Source organism: Canis lupus, chromosome 30 (assembly GCF_011100685.1).
Source record: "Canis lupus familiaris isolate Mischka breed German Shepherd chromosome 30, alternate assembly UU_Cfam_GSD_1.0, whole genome shotgun sequence".
Lineage (NCBI taxonomy): Eukaryota > Metazoa > Chordata > Mammalia > Carnivora > Canidae > Canis > Canis lupus.
This window is the reverse complement of record NC_049251.1, coordinates 9178240-9199046: the sequence shown is the minus strand read 5'-3', so window position 1 is coordinate 9199046 and position 20807 is coordinate 9178240. Positions and strand designations below refer to the sequence as shown.

The 20807-nt window shown below is 60.3% G+C and overlaps 1 protein-coding gene across 1 annotated transcript in view; it reads left to right on the top strand.

The window, feature by feature from the left end:
• SPTBN5 (spectrin beta, non-erythrocytic 5) overlaps positions 1 to 20807 on the top strand; it is a 47666-nt gene that overhangs the window by 18673 nt on the left and 8186 nt on the right. The window contains exons 21-55 of the mRNA XM_038580144.1: positions 515 to 679; positions 1075 to 1289; positions 1669 to 1846; positions 2065 to 2265; positions 2519 to 2635; positions 3687 to 3844; positions 4231 to 4366; positions 4625 to 4770; positions 5511 to 5625; positions 5732 to 5842; positions 6042 to 6221; positions 7461 to 7664; positions 7822 to 7971; positions 8197 to 8301; positions 8709 to 8876; positions 9400 to 9549; positions 9679 to 9870; positions 10077 to 10172; positions 11367 to 11482; positions 11568 to 11682; positions 12455 to 12568; positions 12763 to 12884; positions 13151 to 13313; positions 13503 to 13691; positions 13923 to 14000; positions 14628 to 14800; positions 16376 to 16466; positions 16612 to 16758; positions 17529 to 17666; positions 17745 to 18001; positions 18158 to 18344; positions 18491 to 18697; positions 19030 to 19226; positions 19320 to 19524; positions 19776 to 19970. Of these exons, the coding sequence (XP_038436072.1) occupies positions 515 to 679; positions 1075 to 1289; positions 1669 to 1846; positions 2065 to 2265; positions 2519 to 2635; positions 3687 to 3844; positions 4231 to 4366; positions 4625 to 4770; positions 5511 to 5625; positions 5732 to 5842; positions 6042 to 6221; positions 7461 to 7664; positions 7822 to 7971; positions 8197 to 8301; positions 8709 to 8876; positions 9400 to 9549; positions 9679 to 9870; positions 10077 to 10172; positions 11367 to 11482; positions 11568 to 11682; positions 12455 to 12568; positions 12763 to 12884; positions 13151 to 13313; positions 13503 to 13691; positions 13923 to 14000; positions 14628 to 14800; positions 16376 to 16466; positions 16612 to 16758; positions 17529 to 17666; positions 17745 to 18001; positions 18158 to 18344; positions 18491 to 18697; positions 19030 to 19226; positions 19320 to 19524; positions 19776 to 19970 (5481 nt within the window). The remainder of the gene's footprint in view (positions 1 to 514; positions 680 to 1074; positions 1290 to 1668; positions 1847 to 2064; positions 2266 to 2518; positions 2636 to 3686; positions 3845 to 4230; positions 4367 to 4624; positions 4771 to 5510; positions 5626 to 5731; positions 5843 to 6041; positions 6222 to 7460; positions 7665 to 7821; positions 7972 to 8196; positions 8302 to 8708; positions 8877 to 9399; positions 9550 to 9678; positions 9871 to 10076; positions 10173 to 11366; positions 11483 to 11567; positions 11683 to 12454; positions 12569 to 12762; positions 12885 to 13150; positions 13314 to 13502; positions 13692 to 13922; positions 14001 to 14627; positions 14801 to 16375; positions 16467 to 16611; positions 16759 to 17528; positions 17667 to 17744; positions 18002 to 18157; positions 18345 to 18490; positions 18698 to 19029; positions 19227 to 19319; positions 19525 to 19775; positions 19971 to 20807) is intronic.

Genomic DNA, 20807 nt, shown 5'->3' with positions numbered 1-20807 from the left:
GTGGGGGCACGGGCCGAGGGTGCAGGGCCTATTCCTCTTCAAATTCCCAGCCCTGGTGTATGGTGTGCTTTCGTGGAACAAACTCCCTGAAGGAAGAGTCATTCTCCGTTATCTCAGAATTAGGATCCCACAGACTCCTCCTCCACTCAGCTGGGTACCCCTCTGTCTTGGTCCCCAAACAGCCTGGAATGTTTCCATTGGCTTTCCCCCCGCCCCCACCCGCCCCCAGCTCTGAGGGCAGTTCCAGTGCCTGCTGCCTCCACCTGAACAAAACCTTCCCTACTGCAGTCTGCTGCCCGCTCACCTGGCTCTACCTGGGGGCATCAGAGGAAAGCCCGCCCACCTCTGCCCACAGATTTGGGGCCAAATGAAATGCTCAAGTGCTTGCAGCCTGTAGAAAGCAACCTGTAGCCAACTACCCCCGCCCACCTCTGCCACTTGAGTCCAGCCTGCTGTGGCCACTCACGGTACCAGCAACTCAACAGAATTCCCTTAGTCTTTGTGTCCACTCCAGGTTGGGAGACAGCTGTTGAGCAGCAGGCCCCAAGCCCAGGAAGATGTGCAGAGCAGCCTCCAGGGCCTGAGGAACAAGTGGGAAGCAGTGAAGCGCAAGATGGCGGAGCATGGGGACCAGCTCCGGCAGGCGAGGCAGCAGGCCCAGCTTCTGGGGCTGCTGCAGGTGGGCCGAAGGGAGGGGCGGGGCACAGGAGGGAGACTGGGGCTGTGCTGGGCTAGGCTGGGTGGGAACAGGCAGGAAGGGAGGGGAAGAGTCTGGGTGTTCTGCTTACTCTGGAGTAGCCCTCTTTAGAGGCCTCTGGCCTGTGGCGAGTTGAGCCTGGCTTTGCCAACTTAGAACTGTCTCCTGTGTGTGCAGTGTGTAGTCAGCACAACTTGAATCCCCACAGAGGAAAAAGCACGAGGGGATAGGAGTGTTGGCGAGGCTCAGGGGGAAGGTGGTAGGTGGACAACAGCAAAGTTAACAGTCTCTAGTAGGTCCTCCGTGAATCCGGTGAGCTGCAAGCAGTGTGGGCTGCTGTACTGCAGAGCCTGATCCATACCCTGCGCCCTCCCCAGGATGCCAAGAAGAAGATGGAGCAGCTGGAGGGGGCCCTGCAGAGTGCAGAAACCGGGCAGGACCTGGGCTCGAGCCGGGGGCTGCAGAGGCAGCACTGCCAACTGGAAAGGGAGAGCCAGGCACTGGCCAGCAAGATGGCTGCTCTCGTCTCCCAGGCCCACCAGGGGCTCACTTCCCAGACCGTCATGGAGGAGACCCAAAAGTACCTACTGAGGTACCCACCTGCTTTTCCATCTTCACCCCATTGTGTGCCACCCCCAGCACATGAACATTAGGATGGTTTCTACCCAGTGAGCCCAGCGGCAGCATCCATAGGACCTGAGGTGGTCCAGACCTCCTTCTGAGTAAAGTCATTCCCAGAACAGGAAGGCCAGAGACCCCAACCAGGCTTCCTCAGCACCCCACAATCTGAAGTCAGGCAGGTTGTCTGGGTGAAAGGTTGGGCCCCAGGCCCAGCTGCCTGCCAGTCATCAGATGAGGCTTTCCTCTGTCCGCTACTTTGTTCCTCATGGGTCCCTGGTTGGGCTGTGGAAAGCCCCACCAGGGGAAGCCACCTGTTCCCAACCACCACCATCTCTTCTGCCTCCACCCAGGTTCGAGTCCCTGCAGGGCCATCTGGCTGCCCGGCGCCTACAGCTGCAGGCCTCAGTTGGGCTGTACCAGTTCTACCAACTGAGTAACCTGGAGCTCACTTGGGTGGCCGAGCACATGCCCAGTGCCAGCTCCGCCAAATGCTTGAGTGGTGCCCAGAGCCTTCGCCACAAGCACGAGGTAACGGTCCCCTTTTCAACTCTCCAGATCCCTGACATCCCATTCTAGACCTCAGAAGCCTTCTGTCATGAAACGGTGTATCCTGATTTCCAAGTCTCTGCCCCCAGTTATTCCCTGCCCAGGAGTTTTGCCCCTGTGGGAGCCAGAGCCGCCTCCATGGCTCTGTTCCAGTCTCCCTGTGACTGAGGGCGGCAGCCCCTCATCCTGTCCTGTGGCAGGAGCTCCAGGTGGAGGTGAAAGCCCACCAGGGACAGGTGCAGCAGGTGCTGGGTTCTGGACGGAGCCTTGCAGCCTCAGGGCACCCCCATGCCCAGTGCATCGTGGAGCAGTGCGAAAAGCTGGCAGGCCGCTGGGCAGAGCTGGAGCAGGCATGTGAGGTGCAGGCCCAGTGCCTGCAGGAGGCTGTCGTTCTGCAGCAGGTAGGATGCAGCGAGCACCAGGATTGGGGGGAGTGGCGAACGTCCGGCAGCCACCGCGAGTGAGGCGTGCAGGGGCTGGCACTCTCAGAGCAGTGGGTCAGTTGTGAACACCCGGGCCCAGGACCTGGCTAGTATCCAGTAGGCACAGAAACCTCTTTGTGCTGGCTTCTGGGGAGCTTCCCATGATGTCTCCAGGGGGTGGTGGAGGATCCCATCTGACATCATCAAGGTGAGGTGTCCTCATTCTTGGCAGTGTTTTCTGGCTGCATCCGAGCTAGAGGACTGGGTGAAGGCAAAGCAGCCACTGGTGAGCAGTCAGGACTGTGGTGGAGACCAGGGAGCCACCGTCAGGCTCATTGAAAAGCACCAGGTACCATGTCCTGGGCAGCCTCCACACATCCTGGACTGGGATGACGATGATCCACAAGGGGAGGGCTGTCACCCTCCCAAAGGGCACATCCTCCTTCTCAGAGCCCCACTTTTTCTTCTGGAAGACATGCCCAGCTTCCTTTCCTGCCAGCCCAAGTCTAGCAAGGTACCCTGCCCATCCGCAGGGCTCCCTTTCTGCAGACAACCCTTTGAAGAACTCCTGTCCCTTTCTTTTGTCTTTTGACCAGTTTATACCCCTGTGACCTCAGGATTTCTCTGGCTTCTTCCTCTCTTGCCCAGCACTTTCTCCTCTCTTGGAGTCACCTATTTTAACCCGCTCCACATTTTCCACAGGGTTCTTCCTCTCACACTTTGAATGTCATCCTTCAAATTAATCAAGTGCTCTCCTGAAACCTACCTCCCCCCGCAAGCAGCCCCTAGTTAAAGGGAGGGAGGCCTGGAGTACCCTCCCCTTTCCGGAATCGGACTCTCAGGACCACACAGCTCTGGGCCCCACAGCAGCTCCAGTTCTGGTTGGCACTGAAGCATCCTCTTGTCTGGACATGGTTTTGTGTAGAGCCCTAGTGGTTGGTATTTCCATGTCTTGTGACTGAGGACTCTCAGCCGTTCCTACAGGGTGTGCCTGGAGCTATGACCTTGTGGTGCTCTGGTATTCCAGACATCCTGGGCAGCTCGCTTAACCCTGGCCATCTCTGTCTACTCTATTGGGAGGGTCTATGCAGTGCCTCTAGTACCTTCCTTTCCCTGGCCCCAGTTACCCAGCATTTACACTTCCTTGCTAAATAGCAAGCCCTCTGAGGGCTATGTCCTCACTTTTCTGGAACAGTAAGAACTCCATCAGTTTTGGGTAGGTAGATGATGGATGGACACATGGATGGGTTAAAGATGAATGGATGGGTAGATCAATGTATGGGTAGATGGGTACATGGATGGGTCTGACATTCAGGGGTGAATGGATGGGTGGGTAGGTGAATGTAGAGGTGAATGAGCCACCAAGTCTGAGACTGGCCTGGGTCCATGTGTACTGGCAGGCCCTACGGCAGGAACTAGCTCTTCACTGGAGCTCCTTGGAGGAGCTTGACCAGAGGGTCCAAACCCTGGCTGGCCCTGAGACCTCTGAGCAGCTGGGCGTGGTACGGGAGAGGCTCCGGGAGCAGCTGCAAGTGCTGCAGGAGTTGGCCGCCAAACGGTAAGGAGCACTGTACCCACTCTGGGTAGGGGGGCCTAGCCACAGTTGACTATCCCCATACTGTGACCCTGAGTTGGAAGGACACTATGGTTCCAGGCCTACAGAGATGTGTCAGATGAGTCCTTGCTGGGTGATACCTCCTTCTGTCAAGTCCTGAATGAGGCCCACTGGCAAGAACTCAGCCCACCAGCTCCCAGGTCCCATTTCTTCCCTGTAGATGCACCCGCTGCCCTGTACTGTCCTCCTTGGGTTTAGTGTTCCCTGAATCCAGAGCCACAGGCTTATGCAGACCATGAATAAGCTCCTTCAAGGTGCCCCCTCCAGTTGGGCCAGCTGTCCCCAGGGGAGTGGGCAGCTCACCTGGGCGAACTGGGCTGTCCCCACAGGGGCTGTGAGCTGGAGGGGACACTGAAACTGCATGAGTTCATGGGGGAGGCTGAGGAGCTGCGGTGCTGGCTGGCTAGCCAGAAGCAGGCAGCCAGGCCAGAGCAGAGCCTCGGAGAAGACCATGAGCACATCCTGGTGAGAAGAGAGCTGGGGCTCTGAGGATACCCTCAGGTGGAAGGCTGGGGACAGTGGGCCAGCCTATAGGGCCATGGAGAAGGGGGCTGTGGCGGTCACAAGTGCTGGCTGAAGACAGGCCCTCTGAGTACAATATGGAGGCATAGTGGTTGTCCCACCCCTCATTGCCCAGATGGTCAGGAGGCACCTGCTCCCCAGGCTGCTTCCTGCCCTGCCAGTGGGGGGCCATTATGTCACCCACTCCCCTCTTCTCCTCAGCACCTCCGTTCCAGGTTTGCAAGGTTTCAGCACCAAGTGGAGCTGGGTGGCCAGCGGGTGACTACCTGCCAGCAGCTAGTAGAGAGCCTGCTGGACCTCGGGCACAGTGCGGCCCCCAATGCCCGTCAAAGGCAGCAGGACCTGCAGTGAGTGCCCAGTGGGCTAGGCCAGGGGTGCAGATTTGGGAGAGCAAGCTGTGCAGGCAGCTCCTGGGGTGTTGAGAGGGCAGGATGCTCTGAGGGCCACACTGGCTCTGCCTGCCCACCAGGTGTCTGGAGAGGGTGCTGGTCCTGGGAGGCTGGGTCAGCCTCTGGTGACCACGGTGTGTGCAGGGAGGCAGGGCTGGGTGTGCAGGTCAGGGAGTCCTGCCCAGCCCCCCCCCCCCCCCCGACACTTTTCCAAACACTGGTTCCTGGGACTTGGGGAAGGAGATGTGTAAAAACTGCCTAGCTGCCTCCAGGCTGCTGTGGACCCCCCCAGCCTGTGCGCTCTGAGGCCAGGCTGGACTTGTCTGTGGAACCTGGCCCGGTAGAAGTCTTAGAAGCTCAGTGAGACTTGGCTGAGTAAATAAGGAATGGAGAGAAGATGCGGCTTCTGCCCTTGAGCGTTTGTAATCTGATTGACATTTGAGACTGGACTACATAAGCTGGAAGAAATACCACAAAGCGTAGAAATCAGGCGCTGAGCAAGAGAGTGGCGAAGGACTGAATTCCTGGTAAAGGCGCACAAGCTCCAGGGAGGAAGGTTTGCAGGCAGGCCCCGAGGCAGGACAGGGGCTCAGAAGGGGAGCTTTGGGCCCGTCCTGGATGCAGCCCAGAGAGGAGGAGGCTGATGAGACTAGCGAAGGGTGGACTGACCTGTCGGTCTTCCACATGCCTGTGGACAGGGCTGCCTGGTCGGAGCTATGGGAGCTGACCCAGGCCCAAGGCCACCTGCTCCAAGATGCCGAGGTCACCCTCAGAGTACACAGAGATCTGTTGGAAGCCCTCAAGCAAGTCCGGGTATGAGCCCAAGGGGGAGAAAGGGTATTCTTTCTAGAAGTGGATCCACCCCAGGCTCATACCCCGCCTTCGATTCCTGATGGCCTTGGCCATCTCCTCACCTCAGGAAAAAGCCACAAGCCTCCCCAGTGATGTGGCCCCAGACCTGCGTGGGCTGGAGGCCCAGCTGAGAAGACACAAGGAACTGGAGCATGAGCTGGTGGGCACTGGGTGGCAGGTGAGCCATGCAGGCCCCTACAGGCCCCCTCAGGCCTGCCCATGTCTTCCTCTGGGTCTCCCACACTCCTGCAGGGCCTCTAGTAGAGCCTATTGTGCCTGGCAGGGCATGGCTTAAGGAGAGGTCTGTGGGATGGGAAGGCCCTTCAGCCTCTAGGAAGACATGACCCTTCCCTCCTTATCCTCTACCCTGACCCCAGCTGCAGGAACTGCTAGAGACTGCAAGCACAGTACAGAAGCTGGGGCCAGGGCCCCAGGCCCAAGCCGTACAGCAGAGGCAGCAGACTCTGATGCAGGCCTGGGAGGCCCTGAAGCTACACGTGGAGCAGCGCCGGACCCAACTGGAGCGGGCATGCCTCCTGGCCCATTTCCACAGAGCAGTGAGGGCTCCTTCCTCTTGGGCAGTGCGCGTGCGTGCGTGTGTGTGTGTGTGTGTGTGTGTGTGTTTACCATGCAATGCACTTGCATGTACTAATGAGGCCCTCAAGCTCTGGAGGGAAACCCAGTGTGGACATGAATTAGAAGAGCGTGGGTACGCCTGCATATCTGGCTGGCTGGTCACAGCACTGAGCACATGGGATGTAGCAGTGACTCCTTAGGTTGAGTCAACAGCAGCCCAGGTGAGTAACAGAGCAGGCAGGAGACAGGGGCCCAGCTGGGCCTGGGGAGGGAAAATAGCCCAGAAGTTAGAGATCCAAATGTTCTAGACAGTGACGTCAGGATCAGCTAGCATCTATTTAACATCTGTGTCTCACTGTCTACTGGGTCCCGTGGGTGGGAAGAGAAGGCTGATGACAAAGCTGCGTTAGATGGACTTGCTGCCCTCATGGAGCTGATCTAGCCAGGAAGATCAGCCTAACACTCCAGAAGTCAGATTGGGGTGGGGGCCCTGGCCACAGGCTATCCCGGGAACCCCCAGATTTCAGTGCCTGGTGAACCAGGAGGCGCAAACTATGACACCATGAATAGGCTCGATTTGAGGGTTCTACCTCTGCTACTTTCTAGCAGCGTCAGTTTGGGCTAGGCACAGAGTCCGAGTTGTCGCCCTCTGTGAGGACCTAGAGCTTGCAAACCTCCTTCATACACATTGTGCTATTGACCCTTCTTCACTTACACAACGAGGTGTTTGGACAAGGATCCAAGGCCCCTCCAGCTCTACCATGCGTGTGTACACAAATCAGCAGAAGACACTTGATAAGTATTAAAGTAGAAATCCCGAGGACAAGGTGACAGATGTCACAGTGCCAGGGAAGCCTCCAGGATGCAAACAAGGCTTGGCCGTTGAGGAGCAGGTAAGCTTGGAGGAGTCAGAAAGGAGGAGAAGGAGCTTCTAAGCAGGAGCAGCCCCAAAAGCAAAGGGTGATGAGTCTCGGTAAGGGTGCTGAGGAGGCTGCAGATGTGGAGATTTCGTGGGCCTGGAAGGATGAGGCTGGATGAGAGCAGAGGAACCAAGAACACAAGGCCCCAGGAGCCTCAGCTGAGGCTCTGACCTGGGACAGCTCAGTTACTCCAATGAGCGAGCAGAAGGGGGCGGGCTGTCATTGGGCCTCAGAACCCGGGTCTCTGCCACCCAGCCCTGCCCTCACCCAGCTCTCTCCTTCCATCTCCTGGGGACCCAGGTGCAGGACTACACCTCCTGGGCGGCCGCTGTGCGGCGGGAACTGCAGGGAGAGGAGAGCTCCCGGGAGCCCAGTGGGGGCCTTCTAACGCTCAGCGCCCACCAGCAGCTTCGGGCCGAGCTGGAGGCCCGTGAGGACCTGCACCAGAGGGCTTCCCAGCTGGGCCAGCAGGCGCTTCTGGATGTAGGGACACCCATGAAGGAGGTGGGCCCATTTGTTGGTGCCCCCCCAGCCTGCCCTGCCCTAGTCTGATCCTGCCCCACTCTGCCCCACTGGCTGCTCCACGGGGGGCTTCCCTCGGGATCTTTCACCTCGTCCACACGGCTCTCCCCACTGTGGGCTCCCACCTGCCCATCCCCAGGTCCAGGAATGGCTGCAAGCCCTGCAGGATGAGCGGGAGCAGGTGTTCCAGGCCTGGGAGCGGCAGGAGGAGAAGCTGCAGACTGTGCACCGGGAGCAGCTCTTCCTGAGAAAGTGTGACCACCTGGAACAGATCCTCACAGCCCAGGAGGCAGGTCCCCCTCACCCCACAACATACCTCCCCGTGCACACGGTCTACTCCCTTTCTCCTCTCCCCTTACTCGTTTACTTGCCTCCTGGGATTCTGGGTTTTTCCCTGATAGGCACAGAAGCTGTGCGTTGCTGCCTCAGCACAGATGAGGCAAATGGGGGTGGGGAGGCCCAGCTGTCTGGGTAGTCCCTGATGGCCCCTCTGACTTTTCCATGGGTGATCCAGGCCTCCCTGAAAGCCGGTGCCTTGGGGAGCTCAGTGGAAGAGGTAGAGCAGTTGATCCGCAAACACAACACTTTCCAGAAAGTTCTGACTGCCCAAGATGAGAAGGTAATAGGCTCTGAGAGAACTGGGCGTGGTCAGGAATCTGGGATGGGGTAGGGGAGAAGAGGGCAGAGTCTAGGAACTTTGAAGACTTCGGAACAAAAGATGGAGTGCTTGGTGCGCACCCACAGGTAATGGTGACATACGGTGACAGCCTGTGGGAATAGGGGTGCCTGGTTGCAGCTGACTGAGCAGAGTGGGATGTACAGCTCGAGAACAGGGCCACAGGGCAGGGATGCCAGGGCCACTTGGCTCCACATGATGAGGTCACTGGGGAGCTGCGGGTTTGGTTCTGGCTCTCTGGGAGGACCAGCCAGCCCTGGGCCATGCTGGGCTGAGGGAAGGGCTTCCCTGCGGGCCCTGCTCCAGCCTCCTGGCATGGGGGAACAGTAGACTCTGCCCCTGCCCCCCAGGAGTCAGCTCTGTGCGAGCAGGCAAAGACACATGGGGACCCCAAGGTGCAGGAGCGGCTCCACGCAGTGCTAGAGCATCGGGCTCGAGTGAAGGAACTGGCAGAGGGCCGGAGACGAGCCTTGCACACCTCACTGCTGATGACTGGCTTCACCAGGGCTGTGACTCAGGTCAGAGGGCCACCCCCAGCCCCGTGCCTTCCGCGTGGGCCACCTTTTACGGTGTACAGATGACCTTAACCTTCACAGGTGCCTTCAGGCCTCACCACACCCCTGTGATGAGGACACTGAAGTCTGGAGGGTTACATGGCTTTCCCAGAGCCCTCGCTGGGACCCACAGCATTTGATTCAGAGATACAGTGGGCAGAGACCTGACTGCTTACTGAGCCTGTGAGGGCCAGGCCTGAGAGAAGTGGGGAGGCAGAGGGACGGAGCCAAGCTTCTAGGGCGTTGGAGCAGGCCAGCCTCACCTCCAAAGGCCCTGCCAGCCCTTCCCTGTGGCTGGGGGCCAGCTGGCCCTGGGACACGTCCTCCTGGGCCAGAAGCACTGGATCTCATCTACCTGGCCCTGCCTTGCCCAGCCCTTGGGGCTGGCAGTCAACCACCTGGGCACAGCAGAGAGTGGGTGCGTGGGACGTTGTCACGGGCTGAAGCAGCACCGGCATCACGGGATTCGTGTCCCCACCCCCACCAGGCCCAGGACTGGATGGAGGAGCGAGTCCAGCAGCTAAAAGAGCCAATCCCTCCTGGGGACCTGAAAGATAAATTGAGGCTCCTGCGGAAACACCAGGCCTTCGAGGCTGAGGTCCAGGCCCATGAGGGGGTCATAACCGCTGTCACCAAGGTAACAGCCAGGCCCTCGGCCCCAGTTTTGCCTCGGAGTGTGGGCTCTCAGGTGGCCAAGGGGGAAGGACTCAGGTGGGGTGGGATGGGGGCAGTGACAGGCAAGATCTCCTGGCATCCTGTCTCCCAGGATGGCGAGGCTCTCCTGGCACAGAGCCACCTTCGGGCAGGAGAGGTCTCCCAGAGGCTGTGGGAACTGCAGGAGTGCTGGCGGAAGCTGAAGCAGGCGCTGGCTCTCCGGCGCCAGGACCTAGAGGACGGGTGGAACTTTCTGGAATTTCTGAGGAGAGCTGACCTTGCAGATGCCTGGATCCAGGAGATGGTAAGACCCAGCCAGCAGAGTCAGGGATGGGGCCTCGGGGCTGAGAGATGGGGGCAAGGAGCCCTGGGCCTGTAGCTCCCCGGATCCCTGACAGGTGGAACCCCAGCGGGAACTTCCCAAAACTGCCCCCTGCCCCCCCGTGCTGGGTGCCCCCGGTGCTGGGGCTCAGACACTGCCCCCAGGTCCTCACCCCTCGGCCTCCACAGGATGCCATGGTGAACGTAGGCAACCTCGGCCGGGACCTTGAGCACTGTCTGCAGCTCCGCAGGCAGCTCCACCAGCTCCGAGGAGTCTGGGCCCAGGTAAGGGGGCCCTGGGGGGAGAGGTTGGTCAACAGGTCCCCACAGGAATCAGGACTGCTCAGAGAAGTGATGAGCGAGGCTCAGGGAAGGGCTCCAAACTGCCGCTCCGTGCTTACCACCTGCGTGTGGTAAGGGGGAGCTGGGGGGAGGGTACAGGGGACTTCTCCCTACCACTTTTGCAATTTCCCGTGCATCTATAATCGTTTCAAAATTTGAAAAAAGAATGCACGTATGCCTGGGTATAGTGGATAATCTATCCGCAAACTGCAGCTGCCCGTAACCCTCATCCAGCCTCTCAGCTTCTCATCACCACGCCCCCACATGCACCCCCCAAATCCCTTTCTCTTATATGCTATAGATGAAAGAAAGACCGATGTAGTCATAGTCAGGTGTTAGAGCCAATACACGCTAACCTCCTCCCTCTGGGGGAAGCATGTATGATTTCTGCAAGGCTGCAGTGCTCCACCCCAAGCTCCCCTTTGCTGGTAATGGAATTCGCAGCCTCCGCCAGGTGCTGTGGTAGAAGGAGAACCAGAGAGACTCAAGGAGCGAGGCTCAAATCCTGGCTCTGCCACACGTTAGCCATGGTAGCCTCTGACTGTTCTGAAGAGCGTCTGTAGGAGAGGAACCCCCTTCCCTGCCTAGCTCGTATGCGACCCTCCTAGGGAAGCGCTTTGGAGACTTTAACAAGCCCTAGGAACACAGGCTGCTTTTGCTGGTGGTAGGACCCCCACACTCCCTCCCACTGCCAGGGGCCCCGGCTCATGGACCCGGAAGCCCCTGTCACTAAGCAGCCCCAGCCTGTGACTCCTAGGGGTGCAGACACTCAAACACCAGGAGACCCAAGCTCACCACTTGCTTTACTTTTCTTGCCAATTCTTATTCTCAGTTCTTATTCTTGCTTTCTTATCAATTGCTTTTCTGAGCAATTTAACTTGAAGGCTTCCGTTAATCCTTGCCGGCCGGCCCTGCCACCCTGCCCAGTTTTGACCCAGGAGCATTTTTCTAGCCTTAGAGAGGACGCTGGGGCTGCAGGCCATGAGTGTCTCTTGCTCACTGCCCCCGGCATGTGGTGCAGCTGCTTGCACTCCCCAGTCACACTGCTCCTCACCCCCTTTCGGGCCCGGCCAGACCCTCCGTGTGCTGACTGCTTGGGGTGGGTGTCACAGGTGCCTTCACCCTTCACCCTCACAGGACACGGTGGATGACACCCACATCAGGAGCATCAATGACTTGTCCCTGAAGCTCGAGAAGCTGGACCCTGAGCAAGTCAAGACCATCCGCCAGCGGCGACATGAGCTGAACAGCAGGCCAGTCCCAGAGTGGGAGGCAGTGGGGCCAGGAGAGAGGGGGCTGGAGGGCCGCCTCACCTCAGCCTTCCACCCTCTTTGCCAGATGGAAGAGTTTCCATGGCAACCTACTCTGGTACCGGCAGCAGCTTGAGGGAGCCCTGGAGATGCATATATTGTCCAGAAAACTGGATGAGCTCACTGAGCGGCTTAGGGAGAAGGTAAGCAGTGAAAGGCCGTAACAGCCAGCTGGGTGCCCTCACCCCGAGTTTCCCAGGTGTCTCGCCCGTAGGCCTCCTCTCCTCCTCAGCTGGGAGACTGAAGATAGATGCCACTAGGGGTCCTTCAGAGCTGGGGAAAGGGATCTGCCAGGGGCTCTCAGGATATCAGCTCTGATATCCCAGAAGCCCCCATGCCAGGCTTGGAGGCTGACCCACCTGGCTTCCAGAAACACCCGGCCAGAGGCCAGAGCACTGTTCCCCCAAGCACTCTTCCCTCCGTTGTCCCTGAGCAAGCCCAGAGCACACAGGAGGCTTGCCCTGGACCCTGTCAGCAACCACAGAGAAACGTGCTGGCAGAGGTAGAAGTGAAGAAACTGCCCCCCAAGAAGTCCCGCGTGACACAGACGGGGCCCTGTTCTGGCCATGCAGGGGGCTGTGGCCTCACTGTTTTCACTCCTCTGGTTCCTGCTGCAGCCAGAGGCTTGGCTGTCAGTGCTCGGTTTCCCCCAGAGGAGTGAGAGACAGACGAGACGAGGTGTGTGGAGGCACCACACAAACAGATCACTGTGTGAGAAGAAACTCTGTCCCCAGGCTCTCCTGGGAATCTTCCTCCTTCACAGAAGGAAGGAGCCTGTGGTTGGTGGGGGGCATGGGGAAGGGAATCAGGTGGGGGTACGTGCTTCTCACACAGAAACCAGTGGCTGGTGATTCCTCTGCAGTGAGGGAGGAGCGGGGGCAAAGGCGAAGCCAGTAATGCCGCATTCTTTCCCAGGCTGCCCTGGTCCAGGCCCTGGACCTTGGGAAAGATCTGGAGAGCGTGCAGAGGCAGATACGGAAACACAAGGAGTTGGAGCGGGACATGGGCCTCCTCCAGGCCCAGGTGGAGGTGTGCAGCTGGGCGTGGAGGTGGGCCCTGCCCACGATGCCTCCTCTGGGGTCCCCGGGCAGGCACATAGGGCAGGCCGGCCTCGTGATCTCGAGAGCTGCAGGGCCCATCCTGCAGTACAGCCCCTCACAGGCCAGGGGGCCTCCTGCAGCCCTGGCCCCCCTGAGTACATACAACCTGCCTCCTTCCCACAGCCCCTGGAGCGAGAGGTGGGCCGCGTTTGCCAGCAGAGCCCTGGAGCAGCCAAGAGCCTCAGCCCCAAGCAGCGGGAGATGATGGACAGTTGGTGGCAACTCTGGAGGGAGGCCCAGAAGCGGTAGGAACCCCTGGGCCTCGTTCCCTCCCTGCCCTCACAGACTCCATCCCTGTGGCGTCTCAGTCTCTGCAATACCCTTTGACCCCAGTTTCCCCTGAGAGCCTTTCTCCATCCTTCGAATAACCGTTGGTATTATCCAGCTATTAATTCCCAGCCCAGAGGCCCTTCTTTGGCTAAGGGGGTTCAGGGACGGAAAGCACTGGTTGGGGGTGGGCGAGAGGATGGTCTCAGAGCCCCCAGGACCAGCTGATGAACCCTGTGGGCAGGAGGGAGTCACTGGACGCCTTGCACCGAGTTCAGACCCTGCAGGCCATGCTGCAGCACTTGTTGGTCTGGGCGCGGAAGCTACGGGTGGAGATGGACACCCGGAGCGCCCCCGGAAACCCCGCGGAGGCCCAGCGCAGGTTGGAGGAGCATCAGGAGCTCAAGGTGAGGGCTGGGCCCCTGGGGCCTTGCCTCCTCTCTGCGCTGCCCCCTACGGAGCCCAGGGATCCCTGGGCGCCTTTCTCCTCTGCCTCCGCCCCCCATTTGGCTCTGTTCCCGCCCGTCCCCCTCCCGCTGTGCCTCCTGTCCCTGAGGAGCCTCAGCCCCGGGGATCTGAGGCCAGCCTTGTTCCAGGCCGAGCTGGACTCCCGAGCAGACAGCATCAGCCTGGCCCGAAGCACCGGGCAGCGACTGCTCGCAGCCAGGCTCCCGTCCGCCGCCGCCACGCGCCAGGCCCTGGCTGCTTTAGACCAGGAGCTGAACAGCCTGGAGGGCGCCTGGCAGTTGCACCAGCGTCAGCTGCAGCAGGACCTGGAGCTCCAGGCAGGCAGCCTCATCCTGCCCCCGTCCTAACCCCACCGCTAAACCCAGGGAGGCTGCCGTCTCGGGGTTTGCCCACCGCTCAGCGTGTCTGCAGCAAGTCTTGCCCGCTGCGGGTTCATCCTCTAGAGCCAGGTGTCTCAGTCTCCAGTTTCTCCTCTGGACCCAACAGTCACTCCACCTGCAGCGACGGGACCCTCCGCTCATGTCCTCTGCCTTTTCCTTTCTTGACAGCTGGTTCTGAGTTCTGTGGAGCAGATGGAAAGCTGGCTCTGCAGCCAGGAGGCCTGCCCAGCCGGCGACGGTCTGGGGGTAGGTGCCGATGAGGGTTTTACAAAAGCAGCAACCGGCACTGCCCGGGCTCCCCCGCCCAGGAGGCTCTCCCTGCCCTCTACCGCATCGGTCACTGGTCTCTCAGCCGTCCACGGGTGGCTCTTGTGCACCCAGGGCTGGGCCCCACAGGGGATGTCCCGGGGGCTTCGAGGGGGTGCGCGTGGCCTTTGACCCCCCCTTGCCTCCTTCCCACAACTTCCCACCTCTGCGTTCCTCGCTTCCCTGCACAGAGGTTTGCTCCAACCACTTTCCCAACCCAGTGGCAGGCTAGCCTAACTCAGGGGAGACCTCAGAGAAAGCGGGGGCTGGCTCGACCTGTGCTGATGCAGTCTGACCGGAATGCAGAGGAGGGGGTAGTCCTATTACGTGAACAAACTCCACCTGCCTTGAACATTCTGACATTGACCCTTATCCCCAGTACCTTCCCTGGCTAAGATCACTGTCCTGAAGCCAAGTGCAGCCCTGAGAAACTAGAGGGATGTGTTTGGGCAGAGCACTCACCATGTGGGTGAGTGAGTGGTGGCACGGCTGTTCGGCGGGGCGAGCAGATAGCCTGGGATGGGAGGGGCAGCCCTGTGGACTTATCGGCTTCCCTACTCCTGCCAGGACTCTTTGGCCAATGTGGAGACCCTCCTGTGGAAGCACAAAGGGCTCGAGCGGGACCTGGAGGCACAGGCTGAAAAGATCAGCACCCTGGAGGCCGCAGCCCGCAGCCTGCACCAGAGTGGGCACCCTGATGCCCAGGGTGCCCTGGGTCGGTGCCAGGCCATGCTCCTCAGGTACCTCTGGCTCTGGGCTGTGGGCGGGATGACCACACTCACCAGCCTTTCCGAAGTCTGAGGTCAATGCCAAAACCCCAGCACCCCGCCCAGCACAGCGTCTACCAGCAAAGTGAAGGAGAGGTGACCTAGTGGAATGACGGTGCCAGAGCACAGCGGCTGGCCACTCATGGTGGGACTTGGGGCAGATGCCTCTCAGATGCCAGGTCTACAAGGAGGAGGTAACAATACCTGCCTCCTCGGGTAGTGGGGAGGATTGAGAAGGTACCCTTAATGTCTTAGCACATTTCTCATGCTCGTTTAAATGAAGCTGGCACAGCTTAGAGATACCAGGCTCTGCCTTTTTTCCTCATAAAAGCCCATCTGGTTCAGCTACCTCCCCCAGCTCTTCTCAGGCTCTTACCAAGGCAGATTTAGCCAAAAGCCGGGTCTCAGACTGGCGGGGGTCCCTGTCTTCCCCAGAGAGCCCGTCAGTGTGGGCACCGTGGCCGGGGCAGGGTGGGGCCATTCCCTCCTACTTTCTGCATGTGGGACCCCACCTGGCCACCAGGAGGCCTGTGGGGGGACAGATGACAAATGTTGGTTTGCTGGATTCCATCACACCCTCCTTGCCTGACCCCCAATCACCTTAGGTGGTTGGTGGCCGGCCTTGCTGTCCCTGAGCATGGTGCCACGCTGAGCCCTCCCTGCTGGCTTCTGGCATCCTCTGTGGGGGGCGGGGCAAGGGGGTTCCCATTCCATCAAGCCTCTCTCCATCTCCTCCTCCCCCCCACACCGTTTGGTCACCCCAGCAAGGGTTTCCACTCACACCGGTGTGGAAACTATAGATGCGGGCAGTGTAGGTGATTTTTTCCTATTTATTTATTTTTTAGATCACATTTCTAATTTCTATTTTTGTGCATATGGCAACGTACCTGATACATTGGTACAGAGGTAGGCGCATATGCAAATCAGTAGACACCACGCAAAAATACATGTGTGTTTTGAGTGGACACTGCTCGAAGTTCTTCCTAATAGCAGCGTGTGATCAAAGAAGTGGGTTTAGATGCTGTACTAGTTGGCGAGCGCTGCCACAGCAAAGTACCACAGATGGGTGGCTTCGACACCAGAAATGTATTCCCTCACAGTTCTGGAGACCAAAAGTCCTCAATCAAGATATCGGCAGGGTTGGTTTGTCCCGAGGCCTCTCTCCCTGGCCAGCAGACGGCCGTCTTTCTCCTCCTTCACATGACTGTCCCTGGGTGTGTGCCACCTGCTGGAGCACCTGTTAGGATGCACCCTCATGATCCTTTTTAAACTGAATTCTTTAAAACCCTATCTTCAAATACAGTCACATTGTGAGGTACTGTGGAGGCAGATTCGACATAAGGATGGGGGGACAGAGTTCAGCCCATCACAGGCACTAGTGACAAGGGGAGTAGAATGTCTCTCCAGTTCAAAGGGACCCCCAGACTCAGGGTGTGCTGATGCAGAAGGGCTGTTGCCGGCTGGAAGGGCACACACATGCACACCCCCTGGAGCAGCCCCAGGTCCAGTGGGGGGAACTGAGGGCCCATGAGCCCCTCCTTCTGGCAGGAAAGAGGCACTGGTGGAAGGAGCCGGGACCCGCCGCCGTCAGCTGGAAGAGCTCCGGCAGCTGCAGACTCTCCTGCAGGAATCCTTTGAGGTTCCCCTTGGCTCAGGGTGTGGGTAGTGGTTGTGGCGGGAAAGGATCTGCTCCTGACGGGGCCACCCTTGCTCCGGGCAGCCCAGGGGTTTGGGGGAATGGGAGGCCCTGAGGTAGCCAAGCCTGGTCCTCTGCATACATCCAGGTGGCCATGTGGCTGAGGGAGAAGAACTCAGTGGCCCTGGAAGAGGGCTGGAGGGACCCAGCTCTGCTGCAGGCCCAGCTGTGGAAGCAGCAGAGTCTCCAGGCCGAGCTAGATGCAAATGTCCACGAACAACAAAGGCTGCAGATGGTGAGCCCCTGGGGCCTGTGGGACAGTCCTGCAGGCCAGAGCATGGGGAGACCCCGCAGAGCCCTGGCAATGGCTCTGAGCCATGGTAATGGATGGCCAACATTCATGGAGTACCTTCTGTATACAGGCACCATGCTAAGCACCCAAGGGTAGTGAGAAGCAGTAGCTTTCCTGGGGACCCTCTCCAAAAACAGTACCTTTTCAAGAATCTTAAAGATGACATTTTGACTGATAGCTTTTAAAGCCATCTTGGAAAGATATTAGGGGATGGAGGAGGGCATAGCTAGCAGTCCTGTGGGTAACGGAGTCCAAATGTCACATCTTTTAAATTTACCCTCTCCTACCTACAAAGGGCAGGTCCTGGCCCCAGGCTGGCTCCAATATAAATTGTTCTGAAAAAAAAATTTTCTTTTTAAGATTTTATTTGAGAGACAGAACAAGCAAGACGGAGAGGGAGAAGGAGCAGTAAAAGCAGACTCCCCACTGAGCAAGGAGCCCAACATGGGGTTCAATCCCAGGACCCTGGCATCATGACCGGAGCTGAAGGCAGACACTTAAGCAAGTGGGCCACCCAGGCATCCCTAAAAAATTCTTAATGTTTTATCTCATTTAAACTAAAGAACCATTGTTCACTCCATTATTTAGATAAGGAAAATGAGCTCAGAGAGGTTAAAGAATTTGAGGTCACACAGCACACAGGCTGGTGGGCAGAGCCAACACCAGTCCCCTGGCACCAGCAGTCCTGAGTCCATGCACCGTATTTGCTGTAGGAGGGGCAGAGGCTGCTGCAGGAGGGCCACCCAGCCTCGGAGACCATCCAGGAGCGGCTGCGGGAGCTGGGAGAGCTCTGGGACGAGCTGCAGGCCAATAGCCGGAGGAAGGCAGCCGCGCTACAAGAGGCTTGCAAGGTGGGTTCTGTGCGCCATGGAGCAGGCTGGAGGCGGTGCTGGGCCTCTCCTTGGTGCCCACCTCACATTCTGCCCCAGGCTCTGCGTCTCCGGCGGAGTGTGGAGGACCTAGAGAGCTGGCTGGAGCCTGTGGAGGTCAAGCTGAGAGACCCCATCGGGGACCAGGCCCAGCCTGAGCTGGACGAGCTCATGGGGGCCCAGGGGGAGCTGGAGGCAGCGGTGGACCGGCAGGCCGGGCAGGCACAGTTGCTGCTGGGCCAGGCCCAGGTCATTACAGGGGAAGGCCGCTGCCTTGCCCAGGACGTGGAGGACCAGGCCCGGCGGCTGCTTCAGAGGTAGATCTGCCCCTGTGTATCCCCCTTGCCCTCCAGCTTGTGTCCTCAGGGCTCCCCCTTCCCTCAGGATGAGGGGCACCCAGCGCGTGGGCTCCGGGCCTGACCGATGGCTGATGGCCGGGGCGCCCGCCCTGGTCCCACCGTCCGCTGCTGCAGGTTGGAGGGCCTGCGGGCGCCCCTGCGGGAGCGCAGAGCAGCCCTGGAGGCCCGGCGCCTCGTCCTGCAGTTCTTCAGGGACGCCGATGAGGAGCTGGCGTGGGTGCAGGAGAAGCTGCCCCTGGCCACGGCCCGGGACTGCGGGCAGAGCCTGAGCGCCGTGCGCCGCCTGCAGGAGAAGCACCAGGTGTGGACCCTCCCGCCTCGAACGGGGGGCGGGAGGGGGGGGGGCTGGGGCTCAGATTGAGCCCGAGGCTCTGAGCCAGTGGTGCTGGGAGCGCCGTGCCCGGGCGGCCGCTGGCATCCCCGCCCTGTCTTCCTCCGCCGCCACAGAACCTGGAGCGTGAGCTGAGCAGCCACGAGGCCCTGGCCCAGGCCGTGGTGGACGCGGGCCGCCGGCTGGTGGAGGCGGGTGCCGGCCGCGCCGTGGCTGCCCGCGCGCAGCAGCTGGAGGACGCCGTGGGCTGCCTGCGGGCCGAGGCGGCGCAGAGGCGGCGGCGGCTCCAGCAGGCTCAGGAGGCCCAGCAGTTCCTGACGGAGGTGAGGGGACGCGGGGCTCGGAGGACGGGCCCCAGCTCTGTGGCTCTGCCCCAGCTCTCCCGCCAGGGAGCACGGCCCCTCCCTCCTAAACCGGTGGTTGTCAATCATCACGTTCCCGATGACCTGGAACTTTCTGGAAATGCTGATACTCCCTTCCCAGGCCAGGCCAGGCCAGGCCGGAGCCCGTGGGGCGGAGAGCCAGGCACAGGGAGCGAGAAAGCTCCCCGGGGGGGTCCCGAGCTCGGCCACGGCGGAAAGCCCTGCGGCCCCCACTCCGAGCCGGGAGCCCTGGAGGCCTCCTCCCAGGGAAGACTGTCCCCTCTGCCCCGCAGCTCCTGGAGGCCGAGTCCTGGCTGCAGCAACAGGGCTGTGCGCTGCACACCCAGGATGGGGCCCAGAGTGCTGAGGCCGCGCGCGCCTCCCTGCGGCGGCTGGAGGCCACCAGGAGACTCCTAGAGGCGTTCGGGCCGCGCTTGGAGCGCCTGCAGCAGGGGGCCGCCCTCCTCCAGGGCGGGCAGCTCCCCGGGAGGTGGGTGCGAGGCGCGGGCGGGCTCTCCCCACAGAGGCGCGGCGGTCCGGCCTAGCGGAGAAGGGCGGCGCTCGGTTGTCCTTCCTGCCACAGCGCGCAGGTGCTGGCCCGGCTGCGGGCGGTGGGGGAGGCCCATTCGGGGCTGCTGCGGACGGCGGAAGGCCGAGCGCGGGGCTGGCGGGAACAGCTGCAGCTCCACCGCGCCGAGCGGGAGGCCCGGCTTCTCGAAACCTGGCTGGCCGGCAAGGTGGCCGCCGCCGAGTCCCAGGACCATGGGCAGGACCTGGAAGCCGTCGAGGTGGGTCTCCCCTGGGTGAACCTGGGGAAGAGTGGACTGCGGCTGAAAGGAGCAAAGGAAGTGTGCGTCCCAGGCGGGAGGGGGTGAGGGGGTGAGCAGAAGGGAAGTAGGGGGCTCTGGGCGGGTCCCTGCGGTCCGGCCGAGCCCAGGACCTCATCCAGTACGGACCAGGGGACTGTCAGGGACAGCGTGAGCACGAGCTGCGGGACTCCACTGCCAGAGTGCCCCTCGCTGGCCCTGTATCCTTGCAGATGCTGGAAAAGAAATTTGAGGCTTTCAGAAAGGAAGTTCAGAGCCTGGGCCCGGCCAAGGTGGAGGCCCTGAGGGAGCTGGCGGGCTCCCTGGAACGGACCGCGCACAAGTACAATCCCCAGATCCAAGCCCAGAGGAGTCGCATCGAGGCCACTTGGGAGAGGCTGGACCGGGCAATAAAAGCCCGCACACAGGTAAACGCCCCCAGGCCAGGCCGGGGCAGCCCAGGGGCTGGAACATCTCTGCCTTCTTCCTGGGTCCAGGACAAGCAGACACGCCGGTTGTGCGTGTGTGTGTGTGTGTGTGTGTGCGTGCGCGCGCGTGCGCAGAGGGAGATGGCTGCCTCTAATTCCCAGCATGGAGCAAGTGGGCAGTCTCAACACCTTGCACTTCCACCCCACCTCAGCCCTCTCCTCCAGTTTGGATTCCTGCTGGTGCAGTTCGCACCTCCAGGGAGAAACAGGAAGCATGTCCAGCCAGCTTCTGAGCCCCTCGAAGCCTCCCCTAAATACAGGCCTCGGGTTTTAAGATCCACCCTGTTCACCTCTCCTCGACCCCACTCGCTTAACCGGCTCCTTCACGCCACTGCCTCGCTCTTCTAACCCTGGGCCCTGTGCGGGCGGCTTCACTGCTGCTCCACAGCCTGTGTTCACAGCCCTATGCTGGTTTCTGTTAAAGCAGGCTGCTCCCTGAGCCCCTGGCCTCCGAGGCAGCCTCCTGAACCCACGCAAACCCAACTCTTCCCTCACGTGGCCCCCTCCCCCACTGCTTCATGGCCTCCTTTCTGCTTTTCTCGAGACTCACACATCAAAGACTCTCATCACAGAATGCCCCCCTGAGGCTCTACTGCATCATCAGTAACATCCCACATTCAGAAGCACCTGCCACACCTGGCGCATTTTATGTACCTGCTGGTCACTACTGAGTCACTGAGCCCCACGGTCCTCGTTATTTAAAAGGAGGTGGCCCACAAGGCCGTGTCTCCAGGGAGAAAGGACCCTAGGAATGAGCTCAACCCAGAGCAGGCCCTC